The 22,680-nt window shown below is 37.2% G+C and overlaps 1 protein-coding gene across 5 annotated transcripts; it reads right to left on the reverse strand.

The window, feature by feature from the left end:
- Positions 1-1,456: 1,456 nt before the first annotated feature.
- On the reverse strand, positions 1,457-21,914 carry LOC113714729 (phospholipase SGR2-like). 5 transcript variants are annotated; one of them, XM_027238762.2, is made up of 23 exons: positions 21,311-21,913; positions 20,055-20,155; positions 19,603-19,770; positions 19,303-19,458; positions 18,808-18,879; positions 18,567-18,719; positions 18,325-18,375; positions 16,177-16,347; positions 8,722-8,871; positions 7,607-7,672; positions 7,167-7,518; positions 6,960-7,078; positions 6,828-6,879; positions 6,622-6,743; positions 6,518-6,541; positions 5,574-5,646; positions 4,589-4,691; positions 4,410-4,503; positions 4,269-4,331; positions 3,210-3,258; positions 2,990-3,093; positions 2,711-2,757; positions 1,457-2,218 (listed from the first exon to the last, which is right to left on the reverse strand). In XM_027238762.2, exons 1-23 carry the CDS (start codon positions 21,549-21,551, stop codon positions 1,990-1,992), a joined length of 2,760 nt encoding a protein of 919 aa, XP_027094563.1. In that variant the 5' UTR covers positions 21,552-21,913; the 3' UTR covers positions 1,457-1,989. The 5 variants fall into 5 exon arrangements, 4 of the variants coding, with proteins under 4 accessions (XP_027094563.1, XP_027094564.1, XP_071924480.1 ...); XM_027238763.2 differs by lacking the exon at positions 6,518-6,541; XM_072068379.1 differs by lacking the exon at positions 20,055-20,155 and having other exon boundaries at positions 21,311-21,441.
- Positions 21,915-22,680: the final 766 nt, after the last annotated feature.

Below are 22,680 nucleotides of genomic sequence, written 5' to 3' on the forward strand. Positions count from 1 at the left end.
AGGTGCATGTGTAGTGATCACCCCAAGCAATGGTGCTTTTGGTTACCACTAGCAGAGTTCTGGTACAATACGAATTTTCACTCAGCAATCAGGCGCACTCCGTATGAAGTTCTCTATGGTCAGCCACCTCCCTTGCACATCCCTTACATGCCGGGCAGCTCATCTGTTGATAGTGTGGATAGGAGCCTGGCTGCCCGAGAGGCCACCCTTCATCTACTTAAGCACAACCTCCAAAAGGCTCAACATCGCATGAAGCAACAGGCTGATCAACACCGATCTGAGCGAATCTTTGAGCTAGGAGATTGGGTTTATGTTAAAATCCAACCATATAGGCAGCACTCACTCAGGACTCATTCGTGCCAAAAGCTGTCTCCACGATATTTCGGTCCTTTCCAGATTATTGCCAGGATTGGTTCCGTTGCCTACACAGTCCAACTTCCCCCGGATGTCAAGATACATCCCACTTTTCATGTTTCCCTTCTGAAGAAACATGTAGGGGATCATCCGGTGCAGCCACACATCCCTGTTCGTGTCACTGATCAGGGTCATCTGCTGGTGGAGCCAGTGGCTATTTTGGATAGGAGATTGGTTCGTAGGGGGCGAACAGCTGCGACACAGGTCTTGGTGCAATGGAGCAACAGTTTTCCAGAAGACGCGACGTGGGAGTACTGGTTTGATCTTCACCAGAAATATCCGCACTTCAGTTCTTGAGGACAAGAACTCTTTGGGGAGGGGAGTATTGTTACGTCTGAAATGAATGAAGCTAGCTGGAATTATCCTGCTAGGAGTTTGTTATGCCACATCAGAGAGCGGGTTGGGTTAGTTACGCCATGTCAGCTATCTTGTTAATTAGTTAGTAACCAAAAATAGAAGGCTTGTGCAGAAAGGGAAAGTTTGCGCGGGAAGTCTGTTACGGAAATGGAAAGCTTGCTGGAATGGAAGTCGGTTAGCTGAAGTAGTATAAAGGAAGCGAGGGAAAGGGGAGAAAGTAGCCTGAAGTATTCTTTCTGATTGTATCCATTTCAATTCTCTGTTCTCTGTTTTCTCTGTAATAACAAATCTCTCTTACTCGAGTTGTCTTCTCCAAATTGCAACTCCTGTTTGAGAGAATTTCCCAGTGGTCTATACTATCCTCTGCATCAGGTCTTTCTTATGAAACCTTGCCATAAATCTTCTTGTCCGATCAGAAGGCAAATCCTTTGTTTGCTTGCAAAAAATTTACGATGTTTAAGAAAATTGATTTTTGTTCCTTCATAGTTCTTATTGTAACCAGTGTTTAGAAGTCCATTTCTGCATTGTTTCAATTGTAGTAGCTTCATTGGTGGTTGAAACTTGAGTCAGATGCCAAATTCTTAATAAAATGTTTGTTCTTTAATCCAGTTTTTAATTTGCATTAATTACTCTTTATCTTAATGCGTATGCCATCAAAGGCAGCCGAGAACATCAGAAAAAATGATTATCCAACATCAGAATCTATAATCAGTTCAAATAATCAACCGAGAACAAGCCCCATAACTCGTAGCTACACATCATTTTAAATACAATAGTTGCAACTTGACTGCTCAAAGCTCAAAGAAACACCAATTACATCACAAACCTACAATATTTACAATAATATATGCACAAGCTACCAACCGTTTGCATGTCCTAAGTATAAACTTTGTTCATACTACAAGTCTCCGCTCTACATATAGATCAGAAAGGGTGGCTGCACAGTTTTGACTTCCATGCAACTCGAAAAGAGAAGATACAAAGAAAGAAGCTCCTTATCCTCCAAATTATCCTTTATAAGACAATCAATCAATGACAGAACAGTATGCTTCTTAAACTGCCCGGTCAAGTTATGTCGACAATCAATAACAATCTGGAACCGAAACAGTGGATTAACCTTTCCCTCTCCAAGTTGCTGTGAATTTGTTCTCACAAGCCAGTCTGATTAGGACATGGTGCACTTTTTGACAACAGCACAAGCCAGAGATCCAAATCAATTCAGCGCTTCCTACTACTCCTCACCCAGGAAGAAAAATCCTTTATCCTAACTTTATCAGCGAATGTCAGAGGGAGTTCCTCATCTCTCTGCTCAGACCATCCTATCAAACCACTCCCATCCTCTGAGGTTCCTTCTTGAGGTGCATGAGTGGACTGAGGCTCCTCTGGTATATCTCGATACAAGTGTTTCAGTATAAAGAGAGCTGTATCAGGATCTCTCCAATAGTTTCTGCATTGAAAAAAGCATGTTTGAAAGAACTAGCAATTAGTAACTCTGAAGAAAACTATAACTAACCAGTGATGGTTGGAACAGGAAAGTCAGAGGCTGTAGCCCTGAATGCTTCCTGAAGATGTAATTGCATCATCCACACTCAATTAAAATACATGTTTAGAAAGAGCAAAGGATGCTGAGAAGAAGTACTTCTTCCCCTCTGTTTTCCTTTTCTGTTTTGGTGGTTAGTAGCATTAAGAGGCTAAAAGAGAGACAAAATGGAGGTATTAAGTGAAGATGGTTGTTGGTACCAAGAAGTATTAGGTAACCACACAGCTTTGTACTGTTCATATGCTGACAACTTTCTAGTCATGGCATTCAAGCAATAACATTACTTCTGAAATTCAGCTTTAAAAGTTGGCAATTAATTGTCTCAACAAGACAATGTCACCTATTGGACATAGATATGAAATAACAATTAAAAACTAATAGAACAAAGCTGATACTTACGTATGGGACCCAAGGGCCGATAGATATGGATGACGGAATGTTTTATCCTGCAGTAGCAAACAGTAAGTAGTAAAAACCAATGGTAGTAGCTTCAATGGCTGACGGTGAAGTATAGTCCCATATATCAGACTCATTTTATTGATCAGACTGATCAGCTTCTAAAGGGTAATCAAATTCAAATCTTGCACTGCTAAATCAAGAAGACAAAAAACTGCTAATCCTTACACCGGATTAGGAGGGGCACAAGGAAGGAAAAAAGAACAGCTAAAAAGAACCTACTTGCAAAGAATGATCTATTCTCCCATCCTCACTTCCTGTAACTCTCTCCATCATAATTGATCCATATGATCTCTCTTCTTTTGCTAAAACATTTTCTGATCCCTCTGCAAAGTATGTGCTAAATGGGTCAGAAATCAAGAAGGGACCAAACATGGTAACTCAAACAAAAAATTTGAAATTAAAAAAAAAAACAAAAGAAGCATAAGCATCTTAGGATTACCGTCCAGGTTATCCTTGTTTCTTGATTCGCAGATGGTAAGCACTTTAACCTGTTCAAAAAGAAAAGATTCATCCAAGTTGTTAAGACATTAATCTGTTTCTGTATGGTAATCAAATAAACATGCCCAATCAACAATATGCATGCCAAGGAGTTACATGTCTGACATTTCTTCATTTTCAACATCTAGACTGCTACACTCAGTTATTAACTTCCATAATACACATTATTCAAGCAAATTCTAGCTCGGGAGCCAAAACCAAAATGAACACGCTTGCTACATACTAAGTGCTTCGCATAATACACTTATACTCAAGCACATTGTCCTGTACCATCTCTATGTCTAATTCTAAATTCTAATTGTGGGGCCATCAAAGCACCAGACATTCTCTGCTTACTATCAGTCAATCCAATTTTCATAGTAAAACAAAAAAATAAATAAATACAAAAATTAAAGATGAAAACATTTCTGATCAGAGTAGTATAAATGCCTATTGAAATTTGCATCACAACCAGGTATGACCTCAAGCAAAGCATTTGACAGGAACATCAAACAAAGAGAAGTAATCAGAGTTTTGAATAGGAAAGGGCAAGACAACAACCTGTGGACGAAACTAACAGGTCCATATCTTAAAAGCAATGCACTGACAAAAAACTGCACCATGTATTTCAGAATGGAAGGGTTGACTATTTATTTCCTCATTCAAGCAGAATACGAGGTACTTGCAATCTACCCTATTCAGTAGCCATGTATTCATTGCCAATAGTGCAAGTGGTCCAAGTCTCTATCTATAGTCATGTAATCATTGCCAACAGCAAATGATCAGTAATAAGAATTACTACTTATCTCCAAAGGTTTAGCAACATCAAATTCTCATGTATCAAATAATTGTCTCACATTTCCCTTTTCCGTTACGTTAGGGGCACAAAAGCCTAGCTTCCCCTGTTATAATCCTAGAGAATAGAATTGGAATTCTCGTGCACATAAATTCCCTCTCTCCATACACACCAAATTAAAAGAGAAAAAGGAAGTAAGCAGGAGCTAGGGATGATCAAGATTACCCTAACAGCGGTCATTTGATCCATCAGGGCCTGAGAATGTGAAGCCAAGCCTTCTCTAAACTCCTGAAGACCATATCATCAGTGACAAAAAGAGAATAAGATGTTTAACACTCACAGTATGGAAACTCAAAAGGGTCTCACCTGAAATCTAACATACAACCGCTTTTCGCCCCTGTGGTAAGGGATAATCACGGGGCGTTTATCTACATATTCTTTACATACGAGTGGTTCTATTCTGTGCAAAAAATGAATGTGGCAAGGAATAAAATGTCATAAACCGAGCATGGTTAAATATAGTAAAGATGAGGTTTTATGTCTACCGGTAAGCAACAGGATCAAAAGGGTGAAAGATGTTAAACATTTGTCGACAGGCCGGCATCTCTTCATTTATGTTATCTTCTTCCCAATAATCTTTCCCTTTGCCTGAAAATCCAAAGAAGAAGAAATCATTATAACTAGAATGGACCATGTCTTGAACATAAACAATTACACAGGGACTCAGAATATCTTATACACTATGGAGCATAAGAGTTGAATATGCCCATACGAATGTCACACCAAAATGACTTCCCTTCCAACAACATATTTTGCGTGTCAGAGCTACAAATATTTTTTACTATTCTAATCATTAGCAATGAATAGAATAATTAGTTGAATTTCATACAGTAATGGGTTATAAACCAGATTAAAAAATTAATGCATACTTCCAAATGTTAATCATATATATGATCTGATAGAAAGTCCATTACTTCCGCTGAATATTGCAAAGAAGCTATGGAAAAATCTCATGAAAGTGTCAAGAATAAGTGGGTTTACAAAGATAATGAAGAGAAAGACTTCTAAATTTATCATCTGAGACTGGACATAACTGAACTGCCAGCACAGCAGTAGTAGTATGTATCCTCTTTGCTTGAATTGTTTTTGGGTTAATCACAATCACATTCCTTGACATTTGCCTCTTGCAACAAACAAGAGAGAGAATATAATGGATGAAAAATACTCAATAGCCTTCATATTTCACTAACACAATAGAAGCAGAAAGGGCTAAATGAAGAAGTGCAAAACTTAACAAATGAAACAAAAGAACATGCCTTCTCCAGAAAGACAAAATAGAATCTCCATAAACATGTGATCTCAAGCACAAATTGACACGATGTTTTGCAAAACATGCACCCACTGTTTATAGAGTATAAGCAAGTAATATCTTTTGTGACCATTCATATGCATCCAAAGAAGCATTGACGTGCACAGTGGACATACAGGAGATAGTGAAGCATCAAAATAATATTGATCTTGAACCATTACCAATTCCGATACGAACATTGCGAAGCGAAAGGAACACACCAAGAGGAGAACCAACGGTGAAAAATGTATCAACCTGACTCAAATAAATCATGAACTCTATCAGATAAAAGCATGTAAAACAAAAAAACATTGCAATCTGCAAAACATGAGACTATTTGATTCAAGTATGTTCTTTTTTAGGCATTTGGAAAGCACTATGGAAATAGTGATACAGAACTAAAAGAATGAACTTGCATAAAGAAGCACAACACTTTGGACACCATATGAGAATATCTATAAAACCATGGCAGACTATTAATGAAGCAAACACCAAGTACAACATGTCAATAATGGATATGCCCACATCAGTTTTTGGAACCATTCACTCGGAGGAAGTGGTTTGGGAAAAAGAGACCCTAGACCAAGTAGAGAGTCTAGCTTAAGGAATCTAATCATTGCATATTATTGAGTCTATGAATATTGTACATCTCCACAAAGAGAAGACAGAGGTTTCTTAGTTAATAAAGTCTTGCAGACTTAGTGTTTCCTTGAGGTTGTGTGATGCAATCTTGCATTAGATGTAGTGCCTAAAGGTTCCTAGAGTTTCCCATATCTATTCTTCTTTTAATCTCAAATTTCAGCAGTTTTCTTTGTTTTCTGTTCTGATTCTAATGAGCCTTTTTCCAGTAATATTTGCCTAATGTATTGCCAGCTATTACGAGTTCTAAGCTAAAGAAACTGTTCCATAAACCTGTTGGCCCATCAACACCTTCTGTGCTACATCACCTATACTTCCCTCAAACATACTTAGGCCATACATACACGTAGACACTTTTCCTTCTCACTTATAGATTTCAATAATGATTTTGCTTTTGCATCTGTAACTTTTTTCAACAGCAGGTAAGTTTTCCTTCCTCCAGCCCACAAACCCCATTTTGCAATTACATCAAGTACAATGAACAAACCTGATACTGTTCCCGCCAATCTCCCTACATAAAAAATGGCTCTTTTACTAAGAAAAAAACAAAGGACAGACTACAAACTACAGTACAAAGAGGAATAACATTACCTTGAATGCCAATTTTGTGTACTTTATATAGGGAGTGTAACTCTTAGATGCATTATTTGGCCCCAGTGGAGGTCCATCAGATATGGGTTGTTTTGACATAGCTTTAGCCTTCTCCACATTCCCTGGTTGTATGACACCATCAGAAGTCAAAGAGAAATGGCAGAAGAAAAGACTATATTTGTATTAAAGCAACATTTGGTTTGCACCTGCACCACAGGTAGATTCTAGTTCCTTGATTTTGGCTTGTAGTAAATCAATCTGAAACAAGAGAAATTTTGTTGGCTAGAACAACAATATGAACAGTGGGAAAAACCCTATTGTATGTTATAGATATACACCTCTTCCTTTAAAAGCTCAATCTGTTTATCCTTGTCATTCTCAGGTACTTCCTCATCAATGTTTTCCTCATGGCTTTCCACAACCCCATCATTAATGTTCATTGGTTCACAAGTTCCACCTATTTCACGAGAAATCAGATCGCGGTTGTCATTAGTTTCAATCCGACTTTGACCCAAAAGCGAGGCATGACTTCCTGCAAGGGATACCTGTCAGGGTAAGTATGTCTGAGTCTGACGATGCAAGAGGATTCACCGGATTCAAAGAGTTTTTATCCTGGTTATCTACTGGACCCAGGAAACATGGCTCCAATCTTGGGTCCCCTTGATTTGTGATGCCTGCTTCGCGATTAGTTTCATCATTAACATTGCTCCTGTCCTCCTCAACATTCGAGGCTAAGGTGCAGTCAGATGATAAGCCAATTGTATTAGGGTCATACAATATATTCGCATTTTGATCCTCGTACATGCACTCCATCGGAAATGGGGAGGACAATGTCTCTTGATGACAAAGGATGTCGTAAGACAGAACACTCCCAAGGGAATGACCATAAATTGAAACCTAACATGATATAACATCTCTTTTAATATGACATCAGAATCTTAAACTTAGAGCAAGCACAAATTGAATATGAGACACAAGCACATACCTTCCCATCATATCCTGGATTTCGCTTAAGAAACTTCAAATATAACCTATTCAATTGGTTTGATACCTTCAGCATAAATGAACAATTTTGCAGGCGTCAGAATAATATAGAATCCAAAGAGTTACAGACACAAGGTAATAAGACATTCAGACACATTATTTTACAGCCACCAAGCAAAATTCATTTCTTTACAGCCACCAAGCAAAAAGCCACATTCATCAAAACATTCAGACACAACGAAATATAATGTTAAGCATTTATGAACCACACGTCGGAGAACTAAGCAAGGCAAACTTTTGCTTAGATGAGGCAACAAAAATATAAATCTGAAAATATTCCCCAAATGGAGTAATATCAGAAAATGTACACAGATATAAATAAAAGATAAGCGAATGACCTGGAGACAAAGAATATTATAATAATTTCACAAGGAATTGAAGAAAGACTCGTGCTAACTTACATTAAATGAGAAAGTTCAGAAGTGCTTTTATTTGTGACATAAATGAGCTCATTCCAACATACAACACATTAAGATGCAACTCCAGCCCATATGCAGAAAAGAAGAGAGCGTGATTCCCTTTATGGAAATATAGATGAAAGACAAATTATTTCGTCGTAAACTCGCTAAATTTCACAGATCAGCAAGTTCAGAGATTTCAGGGATTGAAAGTCTAATCAAAAGTAGTGCCTTTAGAACAACTAAAACCACATAACCAACATAGCAAATTCATTTCTTTTGGATAAGAATATCTTGTGTTGCAGCATGACCACAAAATAAAACCATCAGTATGCATCAGCAAGAGATCTCTTAAGTTAAAACCATCACTATGCTTCCACAATTGAAACCACCAGCAAATGGTTGCAGACTGAAATACCTATCTTTATCATAGTAGCATAAGGAATCAATCAAACAAACGTAGGAAGTGATAATTACAGCATCTGCACAGGAAAAAGGTACTTCGTTCGGAAGTAATAGTGACTCACTTATTACAAGACAAAAATGAAATTTCTGAACAAGAGTCAAGTACAAAAGTATGTAGACAAACACTCAGAAATCAGATTAGAAAGGACGAAGACAAAGAAACATGTGAATTGCAGAAGCAATCTCTACTCACCGAGTCAATAATAGCCTGGCAGTATATGGGGCTCATGTAGTACAAGACATCATGGACTGTTGCGCTCAGCATCACGCGAAGCTTCCTCACCCCATCTAAGGTAATTCTTTCTACAGCATGTTCACTACTAAGCTTCAGACCTTTCCTCCACTGATGAAATCAAAATACCAAAAGTATGAAGTGAAATATTGTTTGTATTAGACAAAGAGGACCAGCTTATAATAAAAAAAAGAAGCATATTAATACCTTTCCACCTACGAATGTAGCAAAGATGTCTTAAATAAAAAAAAAGAAAAAAAACTACCAAAGAATATGGACATGGAATTGGTGTATTTCACTACACAAGAGACAATATAAATATCCAGTAATAGGCAGTCAGAGGATACCTAACCTAGTTTAGCAGAGAGAGAGACAGAGAGAGGGAGAGGACATTTGGTAGCAGATTCACCATAGCGAGTTTCAAAAAATCTTTAACCAGTTAATTATGAGGAACAAAATTCTCCTCCAGTTGCATTAGAAACACATCCAATGGCTAATGATCATTTCATAAGGATATATTTCTAATCAGTGGTGAAGTTTTCAACTAAATTATGCCCTTCCCACTTGCCCATGATGGAAGAGGCATATGGAAGACAGTGAAGTATAATAAAGCAATAGAATCAATGTCTACACTTTTCTATTCACCCTTGATAGTTCTCTAACTAATTCTCAAATTCATAACGATGTCCTCATTATTATTCAGTACTCTATCTCCTCCAACTTCTAAGTTGGAAATGAAAGAACATGTGGAACCAGAGTTAAGCACAAGAATACCTAAATGGTGGATGATTCAAGAACATGCAACGAAACATAGAGTGTAGTATGCTCCCTATATTGAGATACAGAAAACTGGGATAAGCTTCCTTGACTACTTGAACAGCTACAGTTTCAATACACTTGTGAGGTTAACGAGTCTTTCAGATCATTTTAACAAGTCCTTTTATATATTAATGCAGAGAATAGATATTTAAACTTTCTCAATTTGCCAATGAAAACACAAATCTAAATTTTATACAAATAAGCTAGTTTTGACTTTGAATGAAAAGTCGGTGTTCCAAATTGCCAAACAATGATGTTCCAATCATGCTCCAGTTTCATCCTTGAGGTTTAACAATTTCTAGCAACTTTGGTTAGCAATGTGTCGTTTTGTACTTCCGCTTCTCCTTTCTTTCTGTCGAAGATATTATCTCCTATGATTATGGGAGATATTATCTTCCATAATTACCTCCCATAATTATGGGATTTTATTGCTTATGATCAATCAAGTTTGATTGCTTATGATCAATCAAGTTTGAATAGATAGGATATGAGTTGATTATGTAATCCCTAAAATCATGGTTCTATTACCTTAAGTGGTGGCAGAACTATGATAGGGTTGTCCTATATATGCCTACCTTGTAAGCATATTTAGTGTGTGGGAAAATAAAGAAAAGGAGAGGTTTTTGTTCATTTTTTCCTTTTCTGTTAAAATTTACATGGTATCAGAGCTCCGGCTCTGTACCAATTCCTGCCATGAACTACCGAGCAGCCATGACTGGATCGACTGCTCACACAAGAGAAGACTCATCCTCGTCTTCAGTAGTTATCCAAACTACAGATTACTCCGCTTCAAATTCTTCTTCCCTACAAATAACCGTTCATAAATTAAATGGTTCCAATTATCTGGAATGGGCTCAATCTGTAAAGCTGGCTCTCGATGGCAGAGGTAAACTCGGCCACCTTACTGGAGAAATTCAACAACCAGCTGCTGAAGATCCCAATTTGAAGAGATGGCATTCAGAGAACTCTCTAGTTATCGCTTGGTTGATAAACTCTATGGAACCAGCGATAGGAAAGCCGCACTTATTTCTGCCCACAGCCAAGGATGTGTGGGACGCTGTCCGGGATATGTATTCCGATATAGAGAATTCGTCTCAAATTTTCAATCTCAAGACGAAATTGTGGAAATCAAGACAAGAAGATAGAGATGTTACAACCTATTACAATCAGATGGTAACTTTATGGCAGGAATTGGATCTTTGTTATGAGGATGAATGGGACTGCCGTGCAGACAGTGTTCGATACAAGAAACGGGAGGAGAACGACAGAGTCTATGTCTTCTTGGCTGGACTAAATCAAGAACTCGATGAGGTGCGAGGTCGTATTTTGGGCAGGAAGCCTCTCCCCTCCATTCGTGAAGTATTTTCTGAAGTCAGAAGAGAAGAATCCAGGCGTAAGATGATGCTGAAGTCATCACCAAAGTCCAAGGCAGAGGATGAAGTTGAGACTTCAGCATTGGTTTCTAAGGGGACAGATTTGGACGGGGATAAAAGAAGGAAGCCTTGGTGTGAACACTGTAAAAAGTCGTGGCACACAAAGGACACATGCTGGAAATTACATGGGAAACCATCGAATTTCAAGAAGAAAAATGGAGGTGATAGCAAGGTGTTGCAGACTGTGAATGAGGATTCTCAAAAGCAACAAACTGACTTTGAGACACCAGCCTTCACAAAGGAACAATTAAGCCAACTGTACAAACTCTTTAAGTCTCCACAATTTTCAGTCACTGAGCCAAAAAGCTTCACTCCTTTCTGTTCTTTTGCTAAAAATGGTAAACCTTTTACTACTGCTCTTTCATGTAAAACATCAAATGCATCTTGTCCACGGGTTATATGGGTTATTGATTCTGGGGCCACTGACCATATGACTAGTGTGTCACAATTATTTTCTACCTACAGTCCATGTGCAGGCAATAAAAGGGTCAAGGTTGCTGACGGATCATTATCCGTCATAGCTGGCATAGGTTCCGTTGTCATCTCTCCTACTCTAACACTTCATAGAGTTCTTCATGTTCCAAAGTTATGCAATTTGCTGTCCATAAGTAAATTAACTAGGGATCTCATGTGTCGGATTAATTTTTTCCCCTCTTTTTGTGAGTTTCAGGAACTGACCACGGGGAGGATGATTGGATGTGCTAGAGAAAATGGGGGACTTTACTTCCTTGAAGATGGATCAGATATGACAACACCAATCAAAAACACATGTTACGGGTCTGTCTCTATTACTAGTAATAAAGAGAATATGTTATGGCACTTTAGACTAGGACATCCTAGCTTTTATTACATGAAATACTTATTTCCAGATTTGTTTAAGAATAAAGATTCATCTTCTTTTCAATGTGAAATCTGCGAATTGGCTAAACATCATCGGTCTACATTTTCTATACATCCTTATCAGCCCTCAAAACCTTTTTTTCTATTACATACTGATGTTTGGGGTCCCTCTAGAATTTCAACTTCATCTGGAAAAAAATGGTTTGTTACATTCATCGATGATCACACAAGAGTTTGTTGGGTGTATTTGTTAAGATAGAAATCAGAGGTTGCAAGTGTGTTTCAAAAATTCTACAGCATGGTTTTGACACAATTTCAAGAAAAAGTCAAAATTGTTCGGAGTGACAATGGAAAAGAATATTTCAATAAAATTTTGGGAAGTTTTTTTCTTGAAAAAGGGATTGTGCATCAAAGCTCCTGCAATGATACCCCACAACAGAATGGGGTAGCTGAAAGAAAAAATAAACATCTTTTAGAAGTGGCGAGGGCATTACTTTTTTCAAGAAATGTTCCTAAATATCTATGGGGCGAAGCAATTTTAACTGCTACATATCTCATAAACAGAATGCCCTCAAGAACCTTGAATTTCCAAACTCCTCTGAATTTTTTCAAAACCATTTATCCCATGTCTCGATTAACATATGAAGTCTCATTAAAGGTGTTTGGGTGCATATCCTTTGTTCACAATCATGAACAAGGTCGAAGTAAGTTAGACCCTCGAGCAAGAAAATGCATTTTTGTTGGATATGCACCCACGCAAAAGGGGTATAAATGCTTTGACCCCATTTCGAAAAAAATGTTTGTAACCATGGATGTAACATTTTTTGAAGATAAACCTTTCTTTGGAGATCCTCTTCAGGGGGGGACTCGGCATGTAGAAGAACTTGTAGAAAATGATGATGTTTTTCGTATTGCAAATCAAATTCCTGATCAAAATTTTGTTGATAGGAGAATTGATTTTTCTGATTTTTTAGAAGAATCTGCAGCACAATTTCCTCAACAAGAATCTTTTCAAGATAATAATCCTGAAAAAACAAATGACACTCTTCAATTTGCCCGTCAAAAGGATTTTGAAAAACGTGAAAAAATTGATCAGGGATTAGAAGAGGATCTCGTCTTTAGTGCCAATAACAGAGTCGAATTCTCTTAGTGAAAGAGATGGGAATGTAACTGAAAAAACCTTGAAAACCTATGTCCGGAAAAATCATCGAGGAAAAGATAAAGCTCCCCCTTCTCTTCACGACAAGGAATCCGAACCTAGGACAGAATTTAATGTTTTTGAGTCATTAGATAAAGTTTCCTCGGATTCAAAGATTGCTGATTTGGATCTTCCTATTGCACTTCGAAAGGGAGTGCGTTCTTGTACCAAACACCCTATGACTAACTATGTCTCTTATGAAAAGTTATCCCCTACCTTCTTGACATTTACTTCACAACTTTCTTCTGTGGAAATTCCAAAGAATGTACAGGAAGCATTACAAGTTCCAGAGTGGAGAAAGGCTATTGAAGAAGAGATGTATGCTCTTGAGAAGAATCAAACATGGGAAGTAACAAATCTGCCACAAGGGAAAAGGACAGTAGGATGTAAATGGGTCTTTACCATCAAGTATAATTCCGATGGGACATTGGAACGGTACAAAGCTCGATTGGTGGCTAAAGGGTTCACTCAAACCTACGGGATCGATTATCTTGAAACTTTTGCTCCAGTGGCAAAATTAAACACTGTTAGGGTGCTTCTCTCAATAGCAGTAAACCTTGATTGGCCGCTCCAACAACTTGATGTCAAGAATGCATTTTTAAATGGTGATCTGGAGGAAGAGGTGTACATGGAGTCTCCCCCTGGATTTGAAGGGAAGTTTCAGTCTAGAGTTTGCAAGCTAAGAAAATCGTTATATGGTCTCAAACAATCTCCTAGGGCCTGGTTTGAAAAATTTACTAGGTCGGTAAAGAATCAAGGCTATACCCAAGCTCAGAGTGATCACACCATGTTTGTTAAACACTCCAAGGACGGGAAGATAGCAGTACTCATTGTGTACGTGGATGATATCATCCTCACAGGAGATGACTTAATTGAGATGGAACGGCTGAAGAAAAGTCTTGCTTCTAGCTTTGAAATCAAAGATTTGGGAACACTACGATATTTCTTAGGGATGGAGGTAGCTCGGTCCAAGAAGGGCATTGTTGTGTCCCAACGCAAGTATGTTTTGGATCTTTTAAAGGAAACAGGGATGAGTGGATGTCGACCTGCAGACACTCCTATGGATCCGAATCACAAGTTAGCAGATATAAAAGATGGAACACCAGTTGATACTGCTCGATACCAAAAGTTAGTAGGCAAGCTAATTTACTTGGCTCACACTCGTCCTGATATAGCTTTTTCAGTGAGTGTTGTGAGCCAGTTTATGCATTCTCCATATGAAGAGCACCTTGATGCAGTATATCGAATTCTGAGGTACTTAAAAAGTACTCCAGGAAAGGGATTGTTCTTTAAAAGAGGAGATCGAAAGACCATTGAAGCTTATACAGATGCTGATTGGGCAGGATCAGTCATTGATAGAAGATCAACCTCGGGATATTGTACCTTTGTATGGGGCAATTTGGTTACTTGGAGAAGTAAGAAACAAAGTGTTGTAGCTCGTAGTAGTGCAGAGGCAGAGTACCGAGCTATGGCTCATGGTGTGTGTGAGATGTTATGGCTGAAGAGAGTTTTAGAGGAGCTGAAAAGACCTATTGAACTTCCAATGAGGCTCTATTGTGATAACCAGGCGGCAATTAGTATAGCTCATAATCCTGTGCAACATGATAGAACCAAACATATTGAGATTGACCGCCACTTCATAAAAGAGAAACTTGAAGGAGGAATTATCTGCATGCCATTCGTTCCATCAGCTCAGCAAATAGCTGACATTCTCACCAAAGGACTCCTCAGACCAAATTTTGAACTTCTTACAAGCAAGTTGGACATGATAAATATATACGCACCAACTTGAGGGGGGGTGTCGAAGATATTATCTCCTATGATTATGGGAGATATTATCTTCCATAATTACCTCCCATAATTATGGGATTTTATTGCTTATGATCAATCAAGTTTGATTGCTTATGATCAATCAAGTTTGAATAGATAGGATATGAGTTGATTATGTAATCCCTAAAATCATGGTTCTATTACCTTAAGTGGTGGCAGAACTATGATAGGGTTGTCCTATATATGCCTACCTTGTAAGCATATTTAGTGTGTGGGAAAATAAAGAAAAGGAGAGGTTTTTGTTCATTTTTTCCTTTTCTGTTAAAATTTACACTTTCCTTGCTAAACAAGGTAATGCACCTGCATGTGCTTTCTATCCTCATTCCATTCCAATAATAATGCCAACCAGCACAAAGCTTAAATATAGCTGAGACAAAATTTGACATACAAAAACCTATGCATCACTTAGCATCCAAATGTGGATTGAACAAATACGCACAAGATTTATTTATTTTTCCACCCATTCAACATCCTCTATGTTTTAGTCAAAAGCACTGTCATACCCCAGACATAATACTGGCTTAAAGATTTAGAAACTGACAACAGGTATCTTGGGAGGAAAACATCTAGTCACTGTATTATGAGTGACCAACTAGTATTTATAGGAGTACAAACCTAACAAACTATTTACAAGAATACCCTTACTAATTTATTATCTACAAGAATACTTATATTCTCTTGACAGAAACAATACAGCGAGTAAGTTGCTCTTATCATTTCCTCATTCTCTTCATAAGTAAGCAGATTTATTGGAGCAACTGCAGTTTACTTCAATTTATGTTATCTGGTTGTACAAGCAGCATCTGACTAAATTATTTCTAAATCCAGATACGGCTTCATAGAAACCTTCAGATACAGGTTCCTGTCACCAAAACAAATAGAACAGTCTTCCCCCTTGGACGACTTAACTATGCCACTAAAACCCCACCTGAACAAACTCTATTATCTTTCAACGAAACCAAAAATCAGTACAAAAAAATTTTGTTCTTCAATGTCCAGCTTATAACCTTCACTTCTAATGTTAAGTTAGACTCCTCTCCAGAATAAGGACCAACCCACCAGAGGATAGCAACCTTATAAACATACAATCCTATAATTTTTTTGCCTCAACCGAAGCACTATTTAAATCACCAATATTGCAAAGAGCTATGTAGAATGTTCCCAAGATACCTAATAAAGAAATATATAGCTCAGTAGATATAGATTATATCGAACAATGTTCTGACATCCTTCCAATTAATCAAATAAATGCATGAATAATTAGACAAAAAGTGAAAAGCAAAATATCAAGTCTACCTGACATGGGATGAAGAGAACTCTTTGAGTGCCAAGTTGATATGAACTTAAATGTCGTTCAGCAAGGCTTGCAGTGACTTCACGAAAATCTATAACATCATCAACTAAATTAGACTTTTCCAACCTTTGCCCGATACCATGAACCATGAATAGTAGATGCCGAACAGGAACCTACAGCAGGAGTAATAAATTATATTGCTTGCATTAGAAGTAACCAGCATATCTGGTGGTAGTTGTTCTTGATCACTGAAAGTGACCATACTGCAAAGAGAAATTACAACAGAGAAATTTGTACGGCATTTAGTTGGGAAAAAGAGAACAATTATCAACCAAAAAAAAAAACAAAAAGACTATAAACACTTAACGCCAGCTTCAGCTCCTAATGCTTTTCAGCACCATCACGATTCAATTACAAGTATGTGTACTCTTCTCATGTTGAGAAATGTCTCCAGTAGGAGCCAAGGCAGCTCCAACAGCAGTAACGCAGCAACATTTAAAACCAATTGCCATGCAAAATTTTATACAACTGACCAAGAAATATAAACAAAGGTCATACAGAGAGTCTAAAACTGTCCACCTTCACAGCCAGCAAGAGATTGTGGCTTAAATAAGAGTTGCAAAACATTATCATTGCCAACTTTGCATCTATCAAGGCTTCATTAACCCTGAAAGTACATTCAAAAGTAAACCCAGACTATTATTTTCCTAAGAAGTTAGAGCAATCCCTACAAAATTCAAGATGGCCTGGCACAGCTGAAAGTATATTCCCTATTTAAAGTCTATCACCATTTGACTATTTCATAGCATACAAATGCCAGATGAAGACTTTGGTGAAAAATCCTTATTTGTGTTTCCAAAATTATTCCTGAACAAGTCCAAGTAATAACCCACTCTCTTCCTTTTTAAACACCTACTCACTGATGTAGAGAAACCATTTTCCAGTTGACCACCCACTCACCTTCTCATTTGCTTTTTATCTGCCACAGATACAACTACGCATAAGCTGGAAGATCATGAGATCAAATTTGCTTCTTGTTCGACACTATATCAACAAATATCTGTGACCTCGTAAAAAATATCATGCAGAATACAGCAAATCATAAGCTTAATCTTTAACGATTATTTCCATAAAGAATAATTTCACAATCTGATTGTCACACAGGCTCACAAAATCAATTTGAAATCACACCAGTGAAGAAGCATAAGTCTATCATAGTTACCGAGCCCAAATTATGACGACTAAGTCATATGAGGTTTAAAGTATACAGAGACCTGACCGCAGCAGTAGATATGATTATCTCAATTAATTTGGTCGTTCTTCAGTTTAAGCAGCCAAGGCCTATGTTAATCAATTGAGGATTATGAGGCATGGCAATCACTATGATTTTCAACGTCACCAAAAAATTATGCACAGTTGTCCCAAAATTGTAGACAGTTAAGAATTCTAAGCCCTAGGAGCCTTACTGGAAAATCTCTTGTTTCTTCTTTTTAAGGGAGAGGGATGAGTCTTCCCAATTGCAGAAGGCAAAAGGATTTTGTGTTTCATAGTTGTTTCCTCATGGCTTGATATAAGGTATATAACACAAGCAGCATAGCAAGGAAAGAAAGGAAAGGATCAGTTAAAGTCCTACAAGAAAATGATGAGTGGGAACGTGATTAAGCAAATACATAGCACACCACCTTAATTCAAATAGAAGCACTAAAGTTCCAAATTTACTAAAACACACTAAATAGATACTATAGATACCTTTAAGATAACTTTTTCATTCTTGTATAGACTATTAAAACTTTATCATCTTATGCAAGAAACACAAGCACAAAAAGGCATACAGACACGCAGACATACACTTTGCAAGAGTGAATATATGTGGAGATGAACAACTCTTATCAACACATAACAACGGCAAAAAACTCATTCGTTTAATTTCCATCATCTTACACATGAAACACAAGTAGGGGGAAAAAAAAAGACAGATCCGTACCGTAGAAGTAAGAATATGAGTAGATATACATAAACGATTGGCACAACAAAATGCATCATATTTGGAAACAATTTTGCTTTGGATATTACCGTATAACTTCAACATGGCCATTAACAACATAAAAAGTACCGCCACTGGTTAAAGTACAAAAAGTAGGCAGACATACCTGTGAACAATAATCATCCATTTCCTCCTCCTTCTGCTGACGTAATTCATCCTTATAGAGCAAGAGTCTTATATTATTAAGAGATTGCAGTAAACTACTTCAGCAAATGCAATACAACAGACCACACATATCATCCAGAAAAGTGTGAAGATATAGGAATTAACCCTTTTTCTTGAAAAGATTAAAAAAAACAAGGAAGCCCCAAGAAAAAATCATTCAAAGTTATAAGACAAGCAACATACCTGGGTAGGTTTTGAAGACAGAGCTGGCACATAACCACGCCTCAACTTTATACTATTCGCTCCTAGAGTAATAACAGTTGAAAGTCCAGATGCATCAGCATTAAGCCAAGCTTCCCATGAATCGTCTTCCCCAGTGAAAAGTGCATGGAGTCCCTAAACCCAGAATGCAACATTTACAGAAATCATAAAATCAATATTGTTAAAATGGTGAAGAATCTAAATATGCAAAACTCTGACTTACTGGGTTAGAACCCTGTAAATCAACTCGAGCTGCAAACAATCCTGATGGTTGAAATGTTCTTCGATGCCAAACCTGAGGATAATTATTTATTAGTCCTTCAATTAAGGATAGATGATTTAACAAATGAAGCCCAAACGAAGAGATAATGCACAAATCAGGCGGAAAATTACCAACTATTGGGTTTAAATGATAAAGTTCATTGATTAGCACCTACTAACAAAAAAGGAATACATAAGAAAGGACTCTAGTAGGGGTCCAAAGCTTCAACAGAGAACTGAAGCTTCTCATAAAAGAAATATCACTCCTTAACAATACTAGACAAAGGGGAGGGAGGGGGAATGAGCCCATTTTTAATGAAAAAAAACAATCCACTACCACCATTTAGTAATAGTATGCATTGGCACAACAAAAGAATCACAAAGTTATAAAGATATTTCCAATTACACTCAATAGAAACAGATATAAATCAAAAACACCAATGTTAGCATCCTATACCTTGCTACGATAGGCAAACTCCAATTGCTCGGCAACATCCTCGCGTAATGGAAGCCAATCAAGACCACCTTTACGAGCAAACCAGTGACCTCTAAGCACGCGGTGGTTTTCTCCACTCCAGTAGACAGGAAAACAGTGCCTCTTTACCAAATCTACCTGCATAAATAATATCATTCAGCTCAGAAAAATGAACTGCATTTCAGTTGAAACAAATTCCGTAACTACAGGCACGTCACAATGGAAACGCTTTTGTGGATTGACCTACTGAAAATCTCAGAGAGGATAATAATATCATAGTACCTCATACAAACCACCCTTTACAGGAACACCAACTCTCTCTTCTTCAGTCTCTAAAGAAGATTCTTTTAGCTGTTGGCTCAGTGTAGAATAGCTTCCAGGCTGCCCTCTTGGACCTACACTGCATTCTGCGTACTCTTTCCACCAAATAGAAAGCAATTCTTCCTCTCTCTGAAAAGACAAGTAAATTAATGCTTAAGATCTTCGCTTGAAGAGTGTTCAGAGTAGCAAGTGATCCAGCAAACTGTCTTCCTATTTACTTGACAGCCACCGACACATGCATAGATGTACAAGTGTGTATCCCTAGGCAAACACTTGTAATCATAATTTACTCAAACAAATGCTCACTGTTGAATAGACACTTTCTTAGTCAAATGAAGTCTTTCTTGAATCAACAGACAATGAAACATGCACGAATTCAATTCTAGCAAATTGATAAAGATTCATAATAAAACCTGCAAGAAAGATGCCTCTATTGCAAGAGAATCCCTCATACCAAATCGAAAATAGTCACCCTTTCCAACTATCTCTGAGCGAGGGACTGATGCAGCTAGCTCTGAAAAAACAGAAGGGCAAGGAAAACTTAAGCTAGGTAATTAGTTTCACATACCAATACCAGTGATATGATAAAAAAATCCATTCACATACTAGGATTTATTCATACTAACGTATATTAATTATTATTAGTCAAGTGCTTCAGTCAGTTCTTTTCACATTTCTGACATCCTAAAATGACCAGAAAAGAGGTTAGTTCTAACTAGCTTCATTGTTTCAACATCAGTTTCTTCACATTCTAACACTCAGTCAGTTACTCAAGTAATGTTACTCCTATAATCACTGTTCTTTATTTTGATAAGTCACAGCTGCAATTATAGACCACCAAGCCTTTACTGTTTCTGACAAGGAATATGCATGAGCACAGGTGGCTAAAAATCTCCATTAGTCTTACTATAGTTACAACAATAGACTAATAAGCCTCTAGTGCTCACATACATTTCAACTACACTAGCTTTCCGTCCATCTTCCATATCACTTATGGGTAGATCTTGTCAAAAGTATTTATTTTTCATTTCCTGCAAAAAAAAGAAACTCCAAAATATTCTTCTCGCTCATCAATCACCCACATGATTTAATCCAAGAAAGCCACTTACCCTGAATAAACATAAGCTGATTAGCCATTTCATGAATTTTAATTCTTCATCATGTACCATTACTTCAAGAAAACATCAATCTGGCATTCACGTCATGTTGTGATCCTTTTCTTTTCTTTCTTTTTCCTTCATTTACTACCTCAATTCCCTAGTCTAAGTTAAAGGGGGAGCTGGGATGCTGCTATCGGAAGAGACGATAATCAAGTTGAACAGCAGATATTGCTGGGAAAGTAGCATTAACCAGTTGAACTAACTCGTGCTTTTCAATGCTAATATTCATTATTTAGATACCGAGGTATACGCAAACAACATTAGCTTATCTGCATAAATTGATACCAAAAGCTAGAATGCAAATAGATTTTGCCTGAATATAACCGCAACTACAATAATTAGCTCCCATTGTACAGCGATTTTTCTGGAAAATAATTTCTTAAACACGATTATCAACTACAATTTATCACAAATAAACATTAATTCTACGTTATACTATTCAAAAAATTTTCAATTAACCGCCATACAATCAGAGCGTATGTTTCATTTTTCTTGTCCAGAGAACTGACCATTTTCAGCCAAATGAGTCTTGCAAAAGTACCAACGAACATCACCCCCATCTGATGGACTAGTTGTCTGAGCAAGATACTTGTGCCTGCCCTCAAACTGCTCAATCTCATGAGCCAACCTCCTTATATTGGATGGCGTATTCTTCAACATATCAGGTGAAGAAGCTTCCTCAGCTGCATTATCATTTCTTGAACCCGAAACCGATGCCATTGCCTCTCTCAGACCCTTCTCAGAACCCATAATCAAATCAAAATTTACACAGAATCCACGAATCACAATTTTGAATTTTGAATTCAACAGAGCCTCCTTGCAATCACATCAAGTAGCATCTTCACGCAAAACTTAAGACATGATGGGTTTCTTTAAAGTTATGATTTTCAATTAAACAGGAAAAAAAAAAAAAGAAATGTGTATTGAATTAAAAAGAAAAGGCTCCAAGAAATATAAAATGGAAAGAATTTTCTTAATGCAAGTTTGGTTGTGAAGTTAAGACTTGATAAGAGACGAGAATTGTTAGAAGAAAAGAGAGAGGCTTTGAGAAAAGAAAGGAATAAGCAGCATATTCTGGTAATAACCCCCACAAATAAAATCAAAAGAGAAATGAAAAACCCAGAAAAATGGTGAAGAATGAGCGTTTGGTTTGAGCATACGTCACTGGAAGGACAAAGTGCATATTTCATCTATACCCCTCTTAGTTTATGTGAAATAAATTTTGGTCCCTAATACTCTTCCTACAGTGGCCCTTTCTCCATTTCTTCCCGCAAAACATAGAAATAAAGTGTTTTTTTTTTTTGTTTGGTTGAATGGAGAAAGAAAAGAGTAAACCAAGCAGAAGTAAAAAGACTCCTTGATTCCGATTATGTTCAAGGTAGTGGAAACATAAGGTATTACCAATTTATGATCATCTTCGTTTCTCCTTTTCAATTGAGGTCATTTTTATCTAAAGGAAAAGAAAAGTATCTAGAATAACTACCTCATTCTCTAAATTAACCCTTTTTATTTTAGAAATATTTGTTAATATAACTAATTGAGAGGATATAATTTAATTTAGATGTTCTGAAAAGTGGGCAAAATTGAAGGGCTTTTCATGCAAATTATGAAAAGAATAAATGATCACAGCAGAGAATGGTAGTTTTTGAACGATTGGTATGACGGTCACTCACTCATGCAGAGCATAAGTAGGCAGAGTTCTTCCAGTCAAGAAAATTTAATTTTGAAAAAAAAAAAAAAAAGAATAGCTTTGTTAGTATCATTCATCGACTAGTTAACAAACATAGATAATTGTAGATCTTTTGACTGGTAGATCGAGGCAAACCTCCTGTCAAAAGTCTTTTCGTATATTATGTAAACAATTAAACATGAATTAAAA

The sequence above is a fragment of the Coffea arabica genome, chromosome 10c, assembly GCF_036785885.1.
Source record: "Coffea arabica cultivar ET-39 chromosome 10c, Coffea Arabica ET-39 HiFi, whole genome shotgun sequence".
Lineage (NCBI taxonomy): Eukaryota > Viridiplantae > Streptophyta > Magnoliopsida > Gentianales > Rubiaceae > Coffea > Coffea arabica.

Coding starts and splice junctions, on each gene's coding strand:
- LOC113714729 (XM_027238762.2), bottom strand. CDS start 21,551: ATGGGTTCTGAGAAGGGTCTGAGAGAGGCAATGGCATCGGTTTCGGGT. Junction 18,720..18,807: donor ATTTACAGGGTTCTAACCCA/GTAAGTCAGAGT, acceptor TTCTGGGTTTAG/GGACTCCATGCACTTTTCAC. Junction 16,348..18,324: donor TGGATGATTATTGTTCACAG/GTATGTCTGCCT, acceptor CTCCTGCTGTAG/GTTCCTGTTCGGCATCTACT.